Source organism: Castor canadensis, chromosome 3, assembly GCF_047511655.1.
Source record: "Castor canadensis chromosome 3, mCasCan1.hap1v2, whole genome shotgun sequence".
Classification (NCBI taxonomy): Eukaryota; Metazoa; Chordata; class Mammalia; order Rodentia; family Castoridae; genus Castor; species Castor canadensis.
Genome location: NC_133388.1, coordinates 128596380 through 128619017, shown reverse-complemented (window position 1 = coordinate 128619017; position 22638 = coordinate 128596380). Strand labels below are relative to the sequence as shown.

At 39.0% G+C, this 22638-nt stretch overlaps 1 protein-coding gene across 3 annotated transcripts in view; it reads right to left on the bottom strand.

Moving 5' to 3' along the window:
• The window catches only part of Tox (thymocyte selection associated high mobility group box), a 293670-nt gene extending 271319 nt beyond the window's left edge, over nt 1-22351 (bottom strand). For all 3 annotated transcript variants that reach the window (XM_074068638.1, XM_074068636.1, XM_074068637.1), the window contains exon 1: nt 21967-22351. In XM_074068638.1, coding sequence (XP_073924739.1) covers nt 21967-22068 — 102 coding nt within the window. In that variant the 5' untranslated portion in view covers nt 22069-22351. The remainder of the gene's footprint in view (nt 1-21966) is intronic.
• Nucleotides 22352-22638: the final 287 nt, after the last annotated feature.

The window sequence follows — 22638 nt, the reverse complement described above, 5'->3', positions numbered from 1 at the left end:
ATATGCAGGGAATTACTAATCTATCTTAGCTTCTTCATACTGTGGAAATTTACCTTCTGCTAACCACAAACCAAAGCTAAAAGTAATAAACACAAAGAATGCCTATCTTCAATGTGAAAGTCACTCCCTCTCCCTCTTGATAAAATTCATAGTAATGAAACCATGCTCAATGAAATTCAGATTGTCCTGTAATATTTTAATTCTTACAGCTTTATGACACACACAAATTATGAGTCTATAATTTAGTTAAGCGATTACAATTTAATCCAGAAATCCACAACAAAGCTAATTTAGCTCTCACCTTATAGACACTGGTTATAGGATCATTTCCAGTTTTGGAGATGAAGGGTCACTAGGGGCACAGAGCTGCCCAGAAGAGCTGTGCTGTAGACTCTAGCAGATTTGTGAGCACTTGGGCAGCCAAAGAGGAAGCACAGTCAAGACCCAGGTATACTCCTGGCCAGCTCCAGTGAAAGCTCCCTGTTCTTTCCAACCCTTCTGTGTCCTAAGCACAGAAGTCCAGAGGCATGTTGGGTTGAAGCTTCTTTATCTGTCATCTCTTGGGGCCTAGGATGTCAGTTTATTAATGTGACATAAGTACATTAAAGGAACAAGGCTGGTGGTTAAGTTGCAGGTGAGATGTACATTTCCATGGTCAAGTGTACACAATGTTTTGGCTGTTATTGGGGACTCATCAGTGACTGAAGCATTCCATGGCTACCTGTGGGAAGCACTGGGGCAGGAAGGCTGCTGGCATCTTCAAGTCAGATAGTCTTGAATTTATACCATCTTTGTGTGGGTTCTGTCCACTGGTCTGGGATGATAACCTTGCCAGACTTGTCACTGCACAGGTATGAGCTTACCAACCATGCCAGAAGTTTCTTGAAGTCTGACAGACTCCAAGACAATCTGAGTTTCTGAGGAGTTGGAATTTTTGGACAGCACCAGTTCCTCCAGCAGGGTTTATGTAGCCAGGGTGTGTGTTTAGTATGAGCTGCAGCAAGTAATGTTTACTAAACAGTTCAGTGCCATGCAGCCTGAGAAGTCCTTTACATAATTATCACTTCTCTCCATAAATCCTTTAAATGAAATGTTATCATTATTTTCATTTTGCCACAGAAAACAGAAGCACAGAGAAGTAGAGAAACTAGCCTAACCTTTCTTCCGATGCCTCACCTTCCTTTAGGATCCTTTCTCATTTGTGGCATGTTCTGTACTAGAGTTGCTAGAAAAATCCACCTGTCCACCTCAAATAATTCAAAAGTTGGCAAGTAAGTGATTTCCAATATGGCCCTGACTGAATAGTTTGTACAGGATGGTAAGAAATCTCCAGTGATTTCTTGGAGAATTGAAAATAAGCTAATTTAAAAGTTTTTAAATATACAAACATTATGATTTATGAACATCTGCTGTTAACATTGTGTTTCCTTGTGTCACAAACATAAAGGTTTTCCTTACTAGTTCAATGAGTGCTATTGAACTTGTTTGCTAAAAGCATATTGTTGTTTTCCAATTCTTCATGGTGGATCTCTAAATCTTTGTTGAAGTGTATCATTTATCATTGCCTTAACAGAGGTGAATTACTTATGGCACTATCTGGTCAGGGGGACACTGAGGGGAATAAGTCATGTGAAAGAGCCAGCACAAATACAGTCTGGCTGCAGCTAAGGTAAAGGTGTAAGGGTTACAATGAGCCAAAGTCGAAGAAAAATGACAGCTACTGGAATATCCAAAAACGTGGCCTCATGTGTACCCAAAGGAATGGGGCTCCAGATTAAGCAGCACAGGGAAAGAGCTATGGAACAGTAAGACAGAAATGGACAAATCTTTTTTTTACTTTGTGAAACTTTGTTTCTAAGTCCTCAAACTATTAATTCTTTCAAGTACAGTGTTAGAAAGTATAAAATATTCACTTGTACCTGTGAACCAAAAAGTTAAGAACTGACTGAAAATCAAGAGCTAAGAATATATTCTCTTGTTTCTGCTATTCTCTCAGCATTTAAAAAAATTTCTAATATGACTTTTGCATTTTCATATCAAAAACTTCTTAAAGTCAGGAACTCTGCTTCCTTGAATCCTTTTGGCATTGTTTGTCCGAGATAGAGCTTGCTGATAGAAGTCAGGTCCATTTTGAGAGTCTGCACACTCTCCACTTTAAACAAAGCCTTCCAAGTTGTCTGAATCAGAAATGTTAGGATTTGTTGCTGCTACATAAGAATATAATAATGATGATAATAAATCTGCAAGTGGGACAGAATCCTGTTTTAATCAAGACGTCTGGGTCTGATTGCTTGGCTTGCTAAATCCCTGAATCCTTCCCAGCCCTCGGGAGCTCTGGCCACCTGTCCTTTGCCAGCATCATCCCCGACTTCTGATTCCCAAACTCTTTTGTCAACTTATGGCCCATGACTTACTCTGAGTACACTGAAACTGTTAGAGAAATGTTTTATCCTTTGCCACTTTAGCACAAATGGTTAAGATATACCTCAACGCAAAAAGAGTCAAGTTTTCTGTTACCATGTTAAGAAGGAAGTACGGAAAATCAGTTTCAGTGTCTGCTAAGCTTGGAAAACAACTTTGCTGTGCTTGTTTGTTATGATGCTGACTGACTTACAATGGGTGTGATCATGTCCAACCTATTAGGTTTTTAGGTTTTTAAATTTGCTGACCCTCATAGAGTTGACACTCTTGGTTACTTTTAGTCATAGGCCCTTTTGATAGTATGGAGTTTATTATTTAACAAAACAATGGATATCCCCACTTCTTGGTCTTGAAAGAATCTTAGAGATGATCAAGTCCTTCATTTTAGAGAAAAGAAAGATGAGAATTGAGTAACTTGCCACAGGTCTGGTTTAGTTCTACCATTAACATCTAGGTCCTGGGATTCCATCACCATCTTTCTACCCTGAAAACCACAAATAGAACCACTAAATGAACTGACTTCACTGTCATTATTAGTTAGAAGCTTGGAAGTTACCTGAAAAACAGACATCAAGTGACCGGGTACCAAATAAATTAATAATTAGGTTATTTCAAAAAGTATATTCAAAAAGTATATTCTGTATTCTGAGAAAATTGAGGTTCATAATTAATTACCTGTGTACTTCTGGACATTTGATATTACAGACTTACAGGAAGACATACCTCAGGGTATTAGCATTTGGCCCAAGTCTTTCTAATTTTTCGAAGGGAAGCAAGAACTCTGTCGGCATTTGACAGCAGGAAACACATAAGGTGATTCTATCTTAACTTTCTCCTATTATTTGTATTTAAATGTCATAACTTTATATGGGATTCCCTAATATGCAGTTGTTTGAATATAAGTACAGTTTGGGAGGGGAATAAAATGAAGAAAAAATTCATTAGCAAGGGTAACAGACTGTGCCATATGGCTCTCAAAGTCAACCAAATCTCTTTTTGGAAGAGTCTCAAAGACCCGAAGAACTGGCTTTTTAAAAAAGAGAATATTTTTCTTTGTAATGTAAAAGAAAGGTTCTTGATTTTGTTAATAAATGTAAATGTATTCCATATTTGAATATATGGCATTCCAGTTCTCATTTAGACATGGAGTGGATTTGTATCTTTTTCCTATAAAATGCAATTATGGAGAATAGAAGAGCTTTTGAGCAAATTATTTGAAGTAGAAAATCTTAAACAACCTCCTTCAGGGAAAAGGAGCTCTAACGTTCAGTGATGTCATAATTCTTGTGTTGCTACAGACACAAATACACTCTACTAATATTGTGTTGTTTTCATTTTTTTCCTGTTTGACAAAGATCACAAATAAAGATCCAACCTCTAAAAACACATGGGTCTAATTCTGCATGTGTTATAATTAAGTCCTTTGAATTATTATAAATGGTTGTACATTAAAAATTCATCAGCAAGGAGAGAGAGGTGCTTTCTATTTGTGGTGTTCTGAATTTAAACACAACCTGCTAAGAATGGCTGATTGTCCCAAGGAAGCACTGCTGACAGCCATCAGCAGGTCTGTGCAAATGGTGTATGGAAAAGGTAATAAGAGCTTCAGGAGTGTATTTCAGCCCATATAATGAAGTAATTGTGAAAGTGTAATTGCGGTCTGCTTCCATACCATATTAGGGTAAGGAATGAGATGGTAAGAAAATATGAGATCCACAGAATTATTTTATAAGCAATTTCTGCGATGACTGTCTCCGAGAATACACAGAATTTGTCAGAAAAATAATTTAAAAATGGGCAGTGGTGTTTACCTTTTGAAATCCATTATGATGAACCTGAACAAAATGAACACTGATTATGTTACCATTCTGCAGACATCCTGAACTCGTGAATGGCTTCAAATATAAAAATGTTATTGAATAATGTTAAGCAACAAATTTCAGCACATGAAAGTTAAAGGAAAGGCTGAGTACAAACCCCATTGTTTACTTTTTAATGATACTTTGTTCAAATTTCCAAAGATTTAAATATTTGTGCAATTAGAATTTCAATTTTTAAAAATTAATTCCTTTGGCTACTTTATAACAATCACTATTGGCTCAAGTTACGAAGTTACTGCATCCCACAGGCTATCAGTTGCTCTCCCAACAAGACTTGAGCAAGGTCAAGGATTGCTGGTTATACTCTCAGCCCTATCATCTAGATGACAGGAATGGAACAGGAGACAGAAGGCAAATGTATGAAGGGACACAGGGACATTCCAAGCCAAATGGTGACATTATTTGGGTGGAATATTAAAGTTGAACATTCCATTCCAAGTTCACTTTTCTCTTAATAGGGTTATTTAGAACACATCTAATTATTACTCTATAAATGTACAAATTTTTATCCTCACAATTTTAGCACAATTCCTGGCACAAAGTAACCATTTGGAAAATATTTAGTAAATAAATAACCAATACAGATGTATACTGCATTACAACATGTAAAAGACTCCAAGTATGAAGATTATATCAACTATGCTGTAGTTGTCTTAGTATGTGTAAAAACACTCTATGATGTGCTCAGATGAAATCCCCTAAATACACGTTTTTCAGAGCATGTGCGTCATTAGGTGACGCATGAGTGTATTTACAAATGTCATAACACACACAGGAAGCTCAGTCCATTACAGCCTGTTTGTGGGTTTTGGAGAATCATAAACAGACCCTGGAATAAATCAGATATAAGGAATCTGCTTCTCATTGTCTTTAATTTTTGTTCCATTTTTATGAGACCTTGAGAATAAATTTCATAAACTGTAGATATATACAGTCTGTCTTATCACAGCCTGCAACTTCAGATAACTTCAAAAATATTTTAAGTATGAGAAAATTACCTTGATTTGGGTATAGGCAATACCAAAAATGTTCACTTGCCTAAAGTGAGTTTCTAGCAGAAAAAATATTCTCATCATTAGGAGGAAATATCTTTATTTACATATCCCTGACTTTTCTGGAAGAACTCATTTCCAAAACAGATTAAGTCATAATGAGTTAAAGTGGGAAAAACTCAGATGAAAAATAACCCACTTGATTTAATGGTGTATTCTGGACACAAAGTACATTGGTATTTGCTGAGAAATCCTTCATGCACATATGTGAAATCTCTTCGTGCCAATCAGCCTCACCAGAGCTACTGTTTTCCCAAGATATTTGGGTCCACTGAAGTGTGCTCTAGTGATAGAGAAGATGGCAGAGAAAGTATGCTGCACAGAAGGAGAAGCTCTGTCTAGGCAAGCAAAGATGGTAGGTCGGGAAGAGAGCTCTGGGGAAAGGGAACCTACAAAAGTAGTTCTAAGGAATCTTGAAAATACTACAATCACTTTATAAGTTACATCTGCCAGTGTTAAAAAGCAGGAAAGGTGGGAGGGGAAAAATCTATGCCTCAGTCATTTGTTATATTAAAGGTCCCACTCTGTCCTACATCTGCCTTTAGCCCACCTCCAATCCATCTCCATAATTATTAGATTTCACCATGATCCATTCTTTTTCTTGGACTTTCCAAATTCTTGGGTTAGGTTCTATATGATGCCTAACATTTGACTACCTTCATCCATCTCCCCAAGTATCACCAATTCATACTAATAGCAGAGGGATTTTTCTCTCCCAACTCCACACTGGATATCTGACTTCCTCCCTCTTCATCATTGTTTTCTTTCAAAGCATGGTATCTATCACTCTGCCATGGAAACAGCCCTAATTAATGTCTTCCAGTTTAGGCTAGAGTCAAATGTATTTTGTTAAGATTTCCTATCAAAGTAGAGAATTAGAGAAATTAGGCAAAGAATTAGGATGAGTAAAATACTCCATTTCCATTCTTTGAGGGAGAGATGACCTAACTAAAGGAACTTCCTCAAGGTTTCCAATGAATTTTTTAATAGTAAGACAAACAGCCATCATGTTCTCTTAGTTTCTCAAACTCATATTCCTAAGAGTAGAACTACAGAACAGGATGGAGCATCTTCCTAGAACATATACATGACTCAATTCTAACTCATATAAAGGATCAGTTTTACATGAAAATAGACATTTATGTGTAATAGAATATAAAACAAAACCCACCAACTTCTTTTTTTTTCCTTTCTTCCTTGTCCCCCCTTGCTGTGCTGGGGATAGAACCCATGGTCTCAAAAATTTTAGGCAAGTACTCTACCATTGAGCTACACTTCTAGCCCCAAATCCATGTATTTCTTAAAGATGCAGTGTTACCCTTCCAAGACCTATGAAGAAGGCAGAGTTACTTACTTATTTTTCTTTCAAGCCCTTGAGGTATATATTCCTTCCATCATTGGGCCACTTCAGTGGAAAAATTCAGGAAATTGCCAAGTAGATATTGGAAAACTGTGAGATACCAAATGTTGCCAGAATTTGGACTATGTTTGAATACTTTATTATATTTCCTAAATGTACTAATATGTGTGTTTATCATGGAGCAAGAAATTTCAGGAAAGCAATTATTAATAACTTCAGGGACTCTTACATCACAATTAGAACAGGCTGGAAATTAACTCAGCAGATGTATGATGTATGTATCAAGCATCAGTACTGATACTAAAAATTGGGTTTATCGATGAAAAAAAAATTCATGTAGATTAACAACCCTGTAGTGCGCATAAAGAAGTTGTGTGTGTGTGTGTGTGTGTGTGTGTGTTTTGCTGGACATGGAACCCAGGGCCTGTGCATGCTAGTAGACAAGCCCTCTACCACTAAGCTACGTCCCTAGTCCAAGAACTTAGATTTTACTGTAACTCTATATTTGACAAGTATAAAACCTCTAAAAGGTAATCATTCTTTTATAATTGGGAAGATCACATCAAAATAGATCAATACTCAATCATTCATCTTAATATATACTGCCTCTGGGGAAGTCCTCTCAGCTACTTTGTTAATAGGACAAACATTTAGCCCACTGATAACAGGCAATCTGAATTCCAGCCCAACTTCCTCTGACCCTTTCTGTATGCTTTCTTTATACAACATGAGCCTCATTTTCTTACTCCCCATGCTCAGAACTGGTCCTGGTTCTCTATGTCCTTCACTTCAGGGATCCGACTCCTGCTTCTGTAGGCCCCACAGCCTACTACAGATGTCTCTGAACTCAACCTTCCCCCAGTGTTTAAGTCACCAGTCAGAGTACTCCTAGCATAGCCTGTGGGTTACACCTTCACCTGTTTCCTCATTTTTGATCTTTGGCAGCCTTTCACTAGAGGTTTTGGAGCTTTTCACTAAAGGGAAACTTCTTATGCATGAATAATTAGTGCTGATATGTCTCTTAGAATCAGAATTCAGTCACTCATTGAATTTCTGGTTTTGCTCCTACTGGGAGGAAGCAAGAGCCAAATTTAAATGTTTAATCACAGTTTAACTAATATATGGACAGGAGGTATCATATTCTCTGCTAACAGCCCTACTCTGTGCTTCCTCTGTTGTTTTTCATTGTTGTTCTTGTTGTTTTTGGGTGGTGGGCTTTGGTGCTAAGGATTGAACCTAGTGCCTTAAGCAGTCTAAGTATGCACTTGACCACAAAGCTACACTCCCAGTTCCTGTGCTCATTTTAAGTTGCCTCATGTCATCTCGAAAAGTAGGAAGTGTAGAAAATAATTTTTAAAGTTGGAAGTAACTTTCCTCTTCCTCAATGCCCAATTTTTACAGTGAACCAAAATAGCATCTTTTCCAGGAGGTAATGGGGATTCCTCCAAATTCAATTCATTACTTTTCCTTCTGTACTCCCAGCACTTTGGCCCCAGATTTTCTATCACATCAGGAAGTGCAGGTGCATCATGTTATTTTTATTCCTCTCTTCATCAGCCCCTGGAGGCTGGGGGCAGATCTTACTCATTGCTGTGCCTCTCCCTGCCCCCTACACACTCAAGAGTAGGCCTCTGCTTCTAGTTGGTGTTCAGTAAAATACTTCTCAATTTCTAAAAATGAATTAATATGCCTTATTATTAAGGCCTTAAGCTTCATAACAAGTTCATTCCAACTAAAAGTCTACTTATGCTAAAATATTCTCATTTCACCTTTGTGCAAATATTTGTATGGGAACTGCATTGGAGCTACCTGAAAATAAGAAGTTATAATGGAGAGAGAGCCACAGCCTCAAGTGAGAAAACCGAAATAGGAACTACTTTAATACTTTTACTGAAACGTTCTCTGCTTGATAAAGTTCATTACCAGAAAATCATCTTTAAAAGTGAAATCCATTCAGCTGAATACTTTTTTTCCACTTTGTAAATAGATTTTTTTCCTTGCCTGAGCTTTCAGTAGAAAATACAAAATACTATTCCATAACATTAGAAAAATGTCACCCTGTAATACATAAAGCTGAAATTTTAAAATAAAACAGATCTTTCTTCTTTAGCATTTTAAAGGCACAGTAGTGCTATTATAGAGAGACCACCCTTCACTGCAGGCCATATTAAGGCTGAATCCTCAGCGTGCAATTTGCTATGTACTAAAATGTGGTGAGACAACACGTTAGAGCCCAGAACAAAGTTAAATCCCTATGGGATATCCAAGGCTATAAAGTCACCATCCTTTCATCATTCCCCTCCTTATTCCTATGGTTACACTTAAAATGACCTGGCACTAATCTTTTCTTCCCCTATTGAAAATGACATAGAAAAGTAGCTCTGTGCTAAATTTGCTATCCAAGTACCAAATTTTCATATCACACCAAGTAAAAATTATACGCAGTGTATTTGCTAAGAAATGTTCCCGGTTTTATATTAATAAGTTCTTGATCCAGCTGGTCTTATTGCAACCATTGTTACCTGACAAAGTTCTACTCCACTCTGAAGTGTCACATGTGTTATGTTGTGGACATCTCAATGGGACAAATGGAACACTGCCACCTCTGCGTCTTGGCAAAGAATGGTAAGCAGAAGCAAATCTTCGACCTTTTAAGTTATCAGTTGAAGAACTACGGTCCTAAGAAATTAACATTCATATATTTACTAATGTCATTTTACAAGAAGCAGTATGTTCTTGCTATTTTTAGAAAAATTCAGAGCTAATGTTAGGGACCTTCCACCTCTCAGAAACACATCTTTTCTTCTCTTCTCCCCTCCCTTCAACACCCTGTCTCCCCCCAGTACACACACACACACACACACACACACACACACGGTCTTTTCTAAAGGTTGCAAGTTATAGACAGGTAATTGACCTCAGTAAATTTTTCCACTGGCTTCCATACTTTCTTTTTTTTCAAAGTACTTGCCAGGGGTGGGGGGAGAGCAGAAAGATAAACATACTTCTTAGAGCAAGTGCCATAAGAAAAATATGCTCAGGCAGACTTTTCCCAACTTGTAACTAAAAAGAATTTACATCACGCAAATATATTATAAGTGCAGAGAGTAAAAGAAAGAAATCTTTAAATAGATTTTTGTTCCACTTTCAAACTCCGGAGCTAAGGGAACACAAGTGTCTCACTTCAGAAATGAATAGCAAATGACTTCAGTACACATCTACCTTTCTCTTTTTGGAAAAATTGCACATAAAAGAGCATTTTTTGGCACAGCTGACCTGCAGAGATATGGAGCTAAGCCGAGTCATGAATTCACTCACTCTGATATGCACACATGATATGCAATTAAAATCTCCATTCACATTCTTGCCGAGTTGTCAATCATGAGAAAAGCTTTTTTGACAACATTCAGCCAAGCGTACCAACTAACTGCTCCACAGGAACTTAAACAGTAACAGCTTTTCTTAGGAGCAAGAATGAATTTCTTACCAAGATTGGGCTCAGTTTCTAAGATATCATTTTACTCTAAATTTTAGGGTGCTTCATTAAAAATGAAAATGCTGTCAAGAAGATTTTGCCTGGCAAGCTATATGATGTCATATCTACAAAACAGGAGGTGTGTTAAAAAATTGTAGCCTTTTCAACTATAGGAATCTTTTCAACTTTTTTCCTGTTTAGGACAATGAACAATGATCTTATAAAGCACTTAGCTGGGGAAAACGTGCCATTTCTAATTCATTCTGAAGTTTTATTACTTCAATTTGAAAATAGATTGAGACACTAAACTCACAAAAAAGTGACCAGCCAGCTTATCAACCAATGGGAAAGTCATTTTTTTTAAATCGTGAGACTATGTAGCATGCGAGAAATATTACATGCACCAAACCTTTCAATTTATGGAGCTCGAGAGAAAATATTATGCACATAAATTCTTTCCAGATGAACCCAGAAGGTACTCTGCTCATAACTTAGTTTCTGTTGAACATCTAATCAAAGACTGTGCCCTTCCTAATAGCATATTAGTGTGCTTTAAAGCCATAAATCCATAGAAACAGGGCCCGGTAAAATTGAATACAGGATGCTTGTTAATCTGCTGCTGTGTCTGTTCTGAGCAACTAACCTTGGATTAGAAATTTGAAACAAGTTAATACTATCAGATATTGAAATATTTGTCTTCTTACTTATCAGCGCTGTGAGTTAGAGAGCAGATGCATCCTGACCATTAACAGTCATGACAAATTGCCTTTCTAATGAATGTCACACACTGAAAGTGCCATAACTGATTAAACTACAATTTCCCACTACCAGAGAGAGAGAGAGTTGAGGACTCCAGCAGTGGGTGACTCTGATATTCTGCCAACAGGCCTTCGGGGCACAGTGCGATATTTAGAAAAACACTGAATTCCATACATTCGGAAAGCCTATGTGCATACAACAGGTTTTTAAAGCACATTAGATAAAACAGTTTAGGTTGTAGCTGATGAGCCATGAAAAATAGATGTGCCTTAACTATTTGGTATCCTTGAAAATAGGTGTTAAAGAATATTTGATGAGGGTTTCTCTCTCTATCTCTGTCTCTCCTTCCTTTTCCCCGCCCCCCAAAACATTGCTTGTGCTTTGCATTTCACATAAAATCTTTCTTTTGTCAGTTCCTTTGTTGGTGCAAAATTGGCAGCAGTTCAAATTCAAAGCACTCCTATTCATTTACTGACCAATGTCATTGTAGTTCACATCAGCCAGAGAGCTAAGCTCGAAAAAACATAAAAGACTTGCTTCACCACTGACGAATAATGTGTACATTTTTACAGAGCTTAAACCTTAATACTTTCCCTGAAACTAACAATACAGTATATCTTATCATTCCTTTTTCACAAGCAGGCAGCTGCTGAAACGCCTGCCACTTCAAAATATCAATTGCTTGCCAGAGTTGTCCTCAACACACCCTGTCAAACTCATGTATATTGTGCAATGAAAATGGTGCAGGGCTGAAAGCTAGAAATTGTGTCAAATTCTGCTGTAAGGGTATGATGTGCAAAGAACAATGTATGACAACCGTAGAGACTACAAACAATGGTACTGGAGCCAGGGACTTCATAGATCACAACTGTGCCTGTACATATTTTATTGTAGGCATTATATATTTAAAGCATGACAAATGTACCATTGTACACTATGTGCTGCACACATGGAAGCTCCTCCTACCCGTTCTCCTGATGATGGGAACATAGTGGAGTTTCTTTTTTTTTTTTCCTCTTAAAACACTTGAGGGTTCCCAAGTCATGAAGGAAACAGAGACACACACACACACAGACACACACCCAGGGTTATCAAAACGAGTAACAGAAAACAGAAGACAATAATACAAGATGAGAAGGGAGATTTTGTTCACTTAACATTTTATCTTCTCTCTAAGGACACAAAAGCAAGGATTATCTTAGGTAAATACTAACCCAGGTATGGAGACAACTAGACTATCACTATGCCTATAAACTGTTGTCTACCTAATTTTAATGCAGATAAGTGCTGGCTTATTTATTTGCATGATTTTCCAGCAAACTGGAAATCCCTTGTGAATATGTTCTTTGTGTGCAGAAAATATGGCTTAAGAAGCTTTTACTATTATTGCTTTCCTATGCCAAAAGAACAATTAAGAAAATCATATTTCACTACTGTATCAGGCCTATAAACTTAATGCTGATTAATTTCTCTTTATATTTTAAACCACACTTCCCACTGCCCTATTTACTCTGTGTACTTGAAATGATTCTCGATACTGAAAAGTTGTTTTCCATCTTAAATAACATGTAAAATTTGAAAATATCCTCTGGTACACACCTACTTAACTATAAAGGGGCTCGTGGCTATAACAATCTGACACTAATACAGTCAATGACTGTGGAAATCAAAACATATTTTTGAGAGAAGGTTACTATGAATGTATATTAATCTCTTCTCTAGCTTAGGTTACAAAAACCTTTATCACACAAGTAGCTTGGAGTGGACTTAACTGACTCCAAGCTGAGGAAAATGAACAGATACTGCTATTAAGGTGTTAATAAATATTTTGGAAAGAGAATAGGTGGTTTAGGTGCTTAGGGGTATTGACCTTTGCTGTGTTGATTAGTGGGACAAGGATGCATTATTAACACGCAGCAGCTGCACCTGAACTACTGCCATGAATATAATAGCCTTTTACAGCCATCAGGGGAGTGAGGTAGGAGGGCTTTATTAACCACTAGACATGATTAGCACATTATGTGAACTTTAGTAGGCAAATTATCTCTTATTGAAATATAATGTTGGCTATAACTAATTGTAAACATGATCTTAAAACTTCTCAGTGAAAAACTCTAATGTTTTACTACCATTCAGGGCATTATTGGCTGGTAATGGACAAGGAAAACCCGTTTCACTCTGGGATGTATTTCCAGGAGCTGAGTCTCAAAGGGCAGAGTGTATTAGACAAGTCTGACTTTAAAGTTATCTAGCATTACAAGTTTAGCAGTATTAGCATGCATACAAACTTTCTCCCTCTAATTAAGCAAAACTGTTCATGAACTAGAAAAGCTACTTTGGGATTTTTTTTTCTTTCTTTTTATTACATTAAGCAGTTCTTAAAAGATTAGTTTTGCAGTAAATTTTTGAGAGTTACCTTGAAAAATAACAGCATAATTTATTTTAAAAAAGCTTAATTTTGGGAGAGAAGATTATCCCATCAGCCCTAGTAACTGAGCATAGCTCTGATAGTCCATTATGAACAGTCTTTTATGCCCGAGCAGAAAGTCATTAACATAAAATAAATCATTAGCTTCTACTATCTGTAGGTTTCTATGATTAATGTTCATGACTGCATCTGCGAAATGATAAAATATACTTTTGTTGAAAGGTTATCCTGCCTCTTCATTATTAACATCTCTCTTTATACAACTCTTACTGGCATTTTAGGCTGAGGGGTAGTGGTAGCAACAAGAAGAACTGGTTTTTACAATGGTATGAAGACACCAATGCATAGGACACTTCACTCATCATTTAAAAAATTAACTGTTTCATTGAGTTAAAAGACTTAAGAAAATCAGGCAAGGCACACATACTCTTTCAATGTAACTGCACTTTCCTTAGACCCTGTTGGCCCATTCATTAATTAATCTTGCACATTCGATTGCAAATCTCTGCTCAGTATATCAGAGAAATGGATAAAGGCAAGCTTGCTTCCCTGAAGCCAGGAACTGAAGAGCACACTTTCCTCTTTGGCAGTTATTCTCAGCTTTCACCTTTTTTTCCTACAATGCTAAACAGGCAACTAACTGCTCCATCAATAGCAGCTCTCTCATTAGATGCAAGGCCTTTGAATACAGAGAAGGCTCGAAAGAAGCCCTCACCCAGGGAGGTTATCAGTATCTAAGGGAGACAGGTTATAGGTGTACCCCATTTTTTTCCCAAATTTGTCTTCGACCACCCTCCCCCCTCCAAAAAAAACTCTCTGTTACTTCCTTCTAGAAAGAATCACTGGTCTACAACTTTCGAGAACACTTTTATTCAAGTAGGGTTGCAGAAATGGAAGGAATGGGCTGAGTACAGTATTCTTAAGGACTATCATTCTTTGAGTTCTTGAACATCTTTCATCACAGGATTGCAAAATATTCTTTTACTGTTGACTCATGAATTCTCCAAAGGCTTCCTTCATACAAATATAAATTGTTTTCTCTACTGGATACAAGGACTATTGGGACACAGGTGGATTAAAGGTTTTAGTGTCAGAACTTTTACCAGTCACAATGCAAAGGCAGACTTCTTCAGAAAAAGGGAAATCAAGAGGGGCAAATCACAAGCTTTCATGTCAGGTTTATGTTGCCCAGGGAGTAAGTCAACATAGGTTTCAAGGTCCTTGGTTCTCATCTCAAACCATTAACTAAAATGACCTTTTCTTGATTTCCTCTGGAAGACCCAGTCTTCTAGTCGTATTAGGTTATTATATGTCCAATTAAAGACCTAACATTTAAAAGTATCTTCTGTGAAATATAGCAAAGTTTCTTAAGAGAGAGTAGTTATAAGAGATTCCTAGTAGTTATAATAATTTTTTCTTTCATTGCTGAAATAGATTCAAACCATGAAAAACACAGAAACATACACACACACACACACAGTTTCTCTGGCTTAGGAAGCACCCTGATCAAAGGTATTTTATGCAGAAGTGGATTCATCACTACTATGGATGAGACACAAGTAACTTGGAAGTCTGAATGGTTACTCTATCTACATGATACTTTCATGGCCACTGGCAAAGCTTTTTATCAACCAGCCATGGCCTTCATTTAATTAGGCATCCTTTCAAGACAGTTTCATGAAAGGCCACAACTGAAGAATGAAAAACAATAAACACTTAGCTAAAGCAGAACAATATAAAACTTGTTTTTGAAAAATAGATGAGAGAAAAGCACTACCAGTGCCACTGGACATGACCTTTGTTAATGTAAATATGTGTCAGTGATGACTTTTCTTAGCAAATAGAAATCTGAAGATAGCTTCTAAAAGTTAACTTTAAACTTTTGCATCAAGTAAAGCAAACTTGCCATAGATCAAACTGAAGAGGCCTGGGAGAACATTGCATGTCCAGCCATGAAAAGCAGAGAGTTTCTGTCTAGAAGGGCCCTCCCTCCACCATTTCTACTGCACATCAACATCTAAGCACAGAGCAATATAATGTTCCCATTTTCAAAATGAGTGCTGCAGGGAGAAGCATGTTGTAACCAGGAAAAGCTCATTCAGGTTAATGTGAATTCCAGGTCTCCAAGTATTACGGAAGAACCGCTATAATTAACAGTCTGTTGGCACTTCCGTTACAACAACATTTCTAAGCAGTTTATAACTCAACTGTTTTTAATGAGAAATTGCTCTTCAGGATGAAACTTGGCACAGAGGATTTAAAACAAAAATTCTGAAATTCGTTAGGGCAGATGTAAGCTGTATCATTTTGGCATTCCAGATTTCCTAGTGGACAGTCCATTTAACCACAAATCACCAACAACCGAGGAAGACCATGGGCTACTGATTCCGAAAATCACGCATTCAAAGAAGATCAGTTGAAGATATATCAATAATTCCAACATGGAAGTAAATGAAAGAAAGACAGCATCTTTAAAATTGGTAAAATTAAAAGCTCATGTAAGCATTCAATTTAAATAAACAAGGGAGCATTTGTACATTTAGAAGCTTCAACAAGAAGTTCTTGCAGAACTACAGTTAGGATTGTTAAAGTTACAGCATTTAATAATTATGGTGTGCTGCATCTTTTTTTCTTCTAAAAGTACAAATTTTGGGTTCTTGGGTATAGTTGCATACAATATGAGTTTTATTCTAAACAATAATATTTTAGCAATGTAGTTAATAGCATTTAATCAATTCATGATAATTACATTTCATTTTTGTTGAGACATAAAAAAATATAACATCCTATCTTTTGACTTTCTGGATACCTTAAGATTCACATTCAAAAGCTAAAATATAAGGTGGTAAGTGACCTAAGTGTGAGCATTTCAATAAACTCTACCTGGTCAACTCTTCCCATTTTAGCTGTCTGATGAGAACATATGAGCATGTTAACCCTCTTGCTCTCTGGAAGAGTAACCCACTAAATTTACTGCATGACAACTAAGGACCCCAGTCCAATATTCATAGAATTTTGGAGTGCAATCGAGCTTTCTGATTGAGCTTTCTGATTGAGGGCTTTAAGGAGCATCAATGAGCTCTAAGTACACTGAATAGTATGAGGGAGACAGATAGCTTAGAAGTATCAACCATAGTTTTTTTTTTTCTCTCTCTGAGGCACCTATCAAAGTTTTCTTAGTCTATTATTGTATGACTCTCTACCATTCATTCAAATGCAGAATAGGGAAAGGACACAGCATAATGCTGGATTTTAAAAAAGTGAATATGGGCCTCTGGGCTGGTAGATTCCAATCAACCAGAAATTACAGCCAGAACACTACAGGAAGAATGGATATGTTAACATGGCTATGATAACGATGGTGGTGAATAGGAAAGGGAGTGAGGCAGCCAAGACCACCACAACCATGAGTTAAAGGCCTGGGCAAGGAAGAGAGCCCAGATTAGAAACTACAGCCCTCCTAAATTCCCACGAAGACTGGGGTGGAGAAGAACAAGACCAGAGTTGTCCCAGGAGTAGAGGTGGTAGGGAGGGGCTATAGGGTAAGAGATGAGAAGCACTAGACACCCAGACAGACCTGATGCTGAAAGCTAGCTTAAATCAGGAAAGGATCACAACCGTTTAAGAACTATCTCCAGGGTCTTTTGAACTTTACAGTGTCTTTGCAAAAGTTGGGAAACATTAGAATCAATCATCTTCCAGGGAGAAGACCCTCCCTGCAGTTTTCTAGCCATCACCCTTGAATTGCTCATTACACATACATACAAAGTAGCATGCTATGACCACTACAAACAGCCTCACATGCCAAAACCAGCACTGGAAACCTTATTTTGTACCCAAGAAGCCACTGTTAAACTTGTGAATTTCCCTACTTCTTCCAGTTTCAAATGCTTTATCGCGCTCCTGCTCTTAATAACCCTTTGCAGTCACATAATTTTTAATATAAAAATCTACACTATACACTCAATTATATATTTAAATATTAGTTTAGTTTTTCTATCTAAGGCAAAATAGCAAAATTCTCCTTAATATTATCATTCGGTAACTTTTAATATATATGATAAACTGAGAATAACTATATATATGCTGTGTTAAAAAATGTAAGGTCTCTGGAGTTTATAATAATAATTTTTTGCAGAGACATTTAAAATTGGAACTGGTGACACTAAAGTATCCTACAATCAAGATAGCTGTGTTTAAGCCTTTGTATGACATCTGAATTAGTGGCCAAACTGTATGATTTCTTGGTTTATGTTCTCTCTTGCCTATATAAACTCATTTAAAGGATATTGAAATATTCCAAATCTTGTGCCATGTAATAAAACTGCATGGAATATGAGGTGTCAACTATGAATTTCCCTAAGTCCTAGAAGTTATGGAGTTGGATAGAGAACTAATCAAGCATGATGCTCTAAATTACTTATAACCCTTCCCTTCCTCTCTGCTATCCTCCTACTCCCTCTTAACGTTTATTCTCCTTTTTCTTACATTTATTAATCAAAATAGGAATAAGTACTCCATCTTAAGGTACTTGCAGTCTTGTGTTTTGGATGAGATGAGTTTTGCCATATTAAAGTACAAATACACACACTAAGTAAGAAAATAAACTCAAAGAAGATTTTGCAGAGAGTATAATCCATCTTGTTTTTCTCAAAAGTTATCACATGTTTAGTGTCTGCCATGACATTATCAAGCAGAGCTCATCACAAATGGGTCCTTCCTCTACATTTACAGGGAAAAGCCCAATATCCCAAACGCTAGTTTTCTTTACCTTGTATATAGTTGCTATTAAGCTTGGGTTTGTGTTTAGGACTTCTGTTTCTAAATCCACCAAAGGAAGATTCAGGGCAGGATCACACAAAAGCAACCACTGAGAACAGAAAAGCTCATTATTTCCCCTCCCACTGCTGGCCGAGGTCAGCATCCCGTCATTAGCCATGTTGTAACATAATTGTATTACTACTCCTATGTGGGCAGATACCGAGCAATAACCGAACACATCACATCGCTGTAAAAATGAAAAAGTACCCCATCTTTGTCCCGTTTTAGCATAAAATCAGTGAAAACAATCTTTAGAAATGACACTGCACTAAGAAACCGAAAGGAGCTGTTACTACTCTGTAGGTATATATTTAAACTGATGATTTGACATCTTCAACCAGAACAAAAAATAGGACAATATTTTACTACTGAACTCCAATTGCGAGTTTATTTCTTTTGGTAACATTCGGTTCAATTAAGGGATATACTCTTACTTAAAATAGTCCAATTAGATGAAACTCCACTGTGGTACCCATCTTTCAATGTCTGAAATATAACTATGCTCTTAGTTGCAAGAACTGAATACTGTTCCCTGCAGCCTACATGTTTCTGGCCAGTCTCTTAGCTGCACTTCTCTTTCAAAGGCTGACCTATATAGAGCAAGCATCATGCCATCAGTTCTGGCCGCTTGTGTAAGAGATACCTCGCTCACACACTTGCTATAACCAGCATCACTTGCATTGTTCCCGCAACAGGCTGTGTAAAAATGAAGGCCAGTCTGCATAGTGATATGTACATAATGTGATGTGTTCTTACAACAGAGCACTGGGTTAAACAGCTTCCAAAATTGCCTCCTACAGAGTTTATTAACTGAAAAGTAAGCAGTGTTTTGGCAATCTACAGAGCCAGAGAGCTGGAAAGTGTCAGTGGTGTAAAAACAATCACATTTTAGTTTAAAAACACTCAGGAAGAGAATACTCATTTTCTTGATTAGGGCCTCTCCTGACACTGAAAAAAATGTCACTGGGAAACTTTATCTACCGTTCCAAAGCAATGAAGCTGGTTCCCCTGGGATTTAGCACACCACCTTCAAGTAGTGAAGTATTCAAAGATTTAAAAGAAAGATAATTAGTAATTTATGATATGATCACCCTATTAAAAACAAATAACCTGACAAAGTGACTTAATAAACTACATATTCCTTATGCCTTAGAGGGAGACAAGGATTACTTTGCAGTTTGTCTCAGTTGGGAAGTCTGATCTAACTTGTTTTTTTATTAAATGTAGACACAGGTTTCTTTCTTCACCTATTCGAAAGTTCTGCCTTTCTTTCCCTGCAAATCCACTGGAGTCATGACAAAAATGAATACTGGTTGACTGTATTCTACAGAACTAAAGAGAGGAGCAAGACAGAAATTTTATACCAATGCTAGTCATGACAGAAAAGGAAGAACAAGTGCTTGGGCTTTGTGGGGCCTCAAAACCTCCTCAGAACACTTAATACTATCAGGGAGCGGTGACATGTATCTGAGATGGACTGCTACCCAGGATGGGCGGGAGGAAGCGTCCACTATTAGAAACAAGTCTTATGACTTTGCATTTTTAAAAATCCATTATTCCCCAGGCAAGAAGACTTGCAACTAGTCTATAGAAAGGGTGACTAATTTGCATTTAAAAAGAACAGTTTGCTTCTTACACACAGGGTGACTTAAAAGGAACTTCAATGAGCTAGTAAAGAAATTCTTAAGACTTTCAAAATTAATTTATTCAACTCACAGCACAACCCACTAAAATTATTTAAAGCACTTAATTGGAAAATGATTTACTATATTGAAGTAATTCCTGATTTTCCAAAGCATTTAACTTTTAAATTAAATCTGACCCTACTATCACAAGAATGAGGAGTGAAATGCATATCCAAGTTATTACCTTCTTTTTGAAGCCTAAAATCACTGGTAAATTTAATAAGATTTGTCCAGTTTCATTGCCAAAATGGCTGTGATCTTTTGGTTCCGGTAACAACTGTGGAATAGGTCTTTAATCTCCGAGCCAGAATTGATACTTTATTCTTTTATTGGTAATGGTATTCATGTTATAAGCAAAATAAAAGGAAATACACAATACTATGTTTTAAAGTTAAAACAGAATTGAGGCTAACAGAACTATGTTACCAGCAAATAATAAAACTTCATCACACAAACTCCTCTGCATTTGCCAAGTTCCCAACACCTTCCAACTTGCTCCTCGCTAAAGGGTTCCTAGTATACAGAAGCCTTTCTGCCTTCCCCAAGATAAATGTCCCTCTTCTCCAACTCCTAAACACCATCAGCACGCAGCACAGTCCTTTTAGTGAGTCTTACACTGTCCACAGCATCGAGGATCGTCTCCACGGGTGATGTCTGCGGTTCACTTAACTCACAGCTCTCTCCTCTCTTTTCTCTCTCTCTCTCTCTCTCTCTCTCTCTCTCTCTCTCTCTCTCTCTCTCGTTCTGATTGACTCGAAGCTGTGAGTTGGTCGCGTGATGGGCGCACAGGGGCTGAGGATGCAGCCCGCTAAACACCTCTGTATCGTGGTAAAAGCTGTTGGCTGATGCCTTGCCATGAAGCAAATGTTGGGAGTCCCAAAGATTCTTCCCATGAATTTCACCGAGGGACTATGACAATCTGGCAGGTTTAACACCAAGCGAGAACTGGGCGTCTAAAAGGCCCGCCCCGTATTTTAGAGAATTCAATTCTCCCCGCCAACCTTCCAGCCTTCCTCTGGCGGGACTGCTTAGACACGTCCAACAACCCCGAGGCAAGGAGAGCAGTGGCCCTGTGGCTGCTCCCAGGGACCAATCCCTGTCTGTCCTCCCGCTTGGGGATGAGAGTTGAAGAAGCTGGAGCGTAACCCGTCTTAGGTACCCTTGATTGTCCTATCCGTGGGCCGAACTAAGCCCCAGAGCAGCCCTGGCCGGCGCCCCCACTACGGGTCGCCTGCATGGTACGCCTGGTTCTAGTCTCCTGCAGCCCTGGCACCCGGGGACAGTGAGCTGTGGGTATAGCCTAACCGGGAACCTTGCTGAAGCCCCGCGTTGGGTGTCATAGCTTTGAACTTGAAGGCGGCACTCTCGTCCAGTTTACAACAAACTTGCAATTTCCGTGCGCACCCCCAAAAGGGAGCTATCCCCCAAATCGTGACCCGGTTAGTACATTGCGCCCTGGCCAGTGCAGGCCAGCGTCCAAACTCGGGGCTCGGCTGCCCGAACCGGTCTGGGAAAACAAAAGAGTTGTGGAACAATTTTCACCGTGAGGGACGGGAGATGCCTCCGGGGTCCCTGTATCCTGACTCCCGGCTGCTCCCCTGACAACTAATCCGGGGCAAGGAAGCGATGCTACCAGCCCGCGCTGCCCAGGAAAGGAAGAGAGAGAGAGAAGGAACTGGGGAATTAACTGAATTCTCTTACTCTGCCTCAGTTCCTGGACCCCAGACACACCCCCAAAGTATTCCGTGATTTTTCCTCTCTCTCCTCTCTCTCTCTTTTTAACGCCCCCCCGGCAAACCTAGGCAGGGATCCTTAGTAGCGAACAGCAGGAAGGAAAGAATCGGAGCAAATCGTGTCACTTTCCGCACGATCGCGGTGTTGGGCAACCTCCCGGAGCTCCTCCACAATATTTACTACCCAAGCGCACGCTGGGCTGCAGCGGGCTGCGAGCCGAGCACGCCCGGGACCGGCCTTCACCGAGCCGGCCCTGTCCGCCGAGCCGGCCCCACAGCGGCCCGGCCGCCGCCGCCCCCCTCCCGGGACCAAGCAGCAAGAACACGGTGGAAACAAAAGCAGAGCGTTCACCTTGTTGCAATAGTAGGGGTCCAGGCAGGGAGAAGGTCCCAGACAGGGAGCGTCGGGCGCAGCGGCGGGCTGGGCTGGTGGTGGATAAAATCTTACGTCCATTTCACTCTCACATCAAGCAACTCCTTTTCTTTTCCTTTTTTTTTTTTTTTTTTAAAGTGCTCAGCAAAACAAGCTTAGACGGAACAGAGAGAGGTGTCTGGGCTCGGGAGTAAAAGAAACACCTTCCTTCCCTCACATCCGTTTGTGGTTTGTTTAAGAAGAAGAGGAGAAAAAAAAAGAAAAAAGAAAAAAAAAAAAAAAGAGGGGGGAAAAGCGCTCAACTCTCCCCCAAGCCGCGGCGCGCACCCGTCGGCGCCGAGCGCGCAGCCTGCTCCGCCACCGCCTCTCGGCCGCCGCCGCTGCCGGGCAGGTAACTTCATGCGCTCATTGTCCCCCCGCCCGCCCCCCCATCCCCGCCTCCCGCGCCCCTCGCCGCCCGGCACAAGCGCTCGGGCTTTAGGTACTGGGCGTTTTATTGGAGACTCTGGGTTACTCTGCTTTTAGTTTATTTTCTCCACCTTGGAGGCCTGGGATTGAGGAGGGGGATCAAGAGGGGACCAGGACGGGAGGGGAGCGAGCGCCCCAGGCCGGGCGGGGTGGAGAGCGCTGTGGGACGCGGGTTGATCGCGG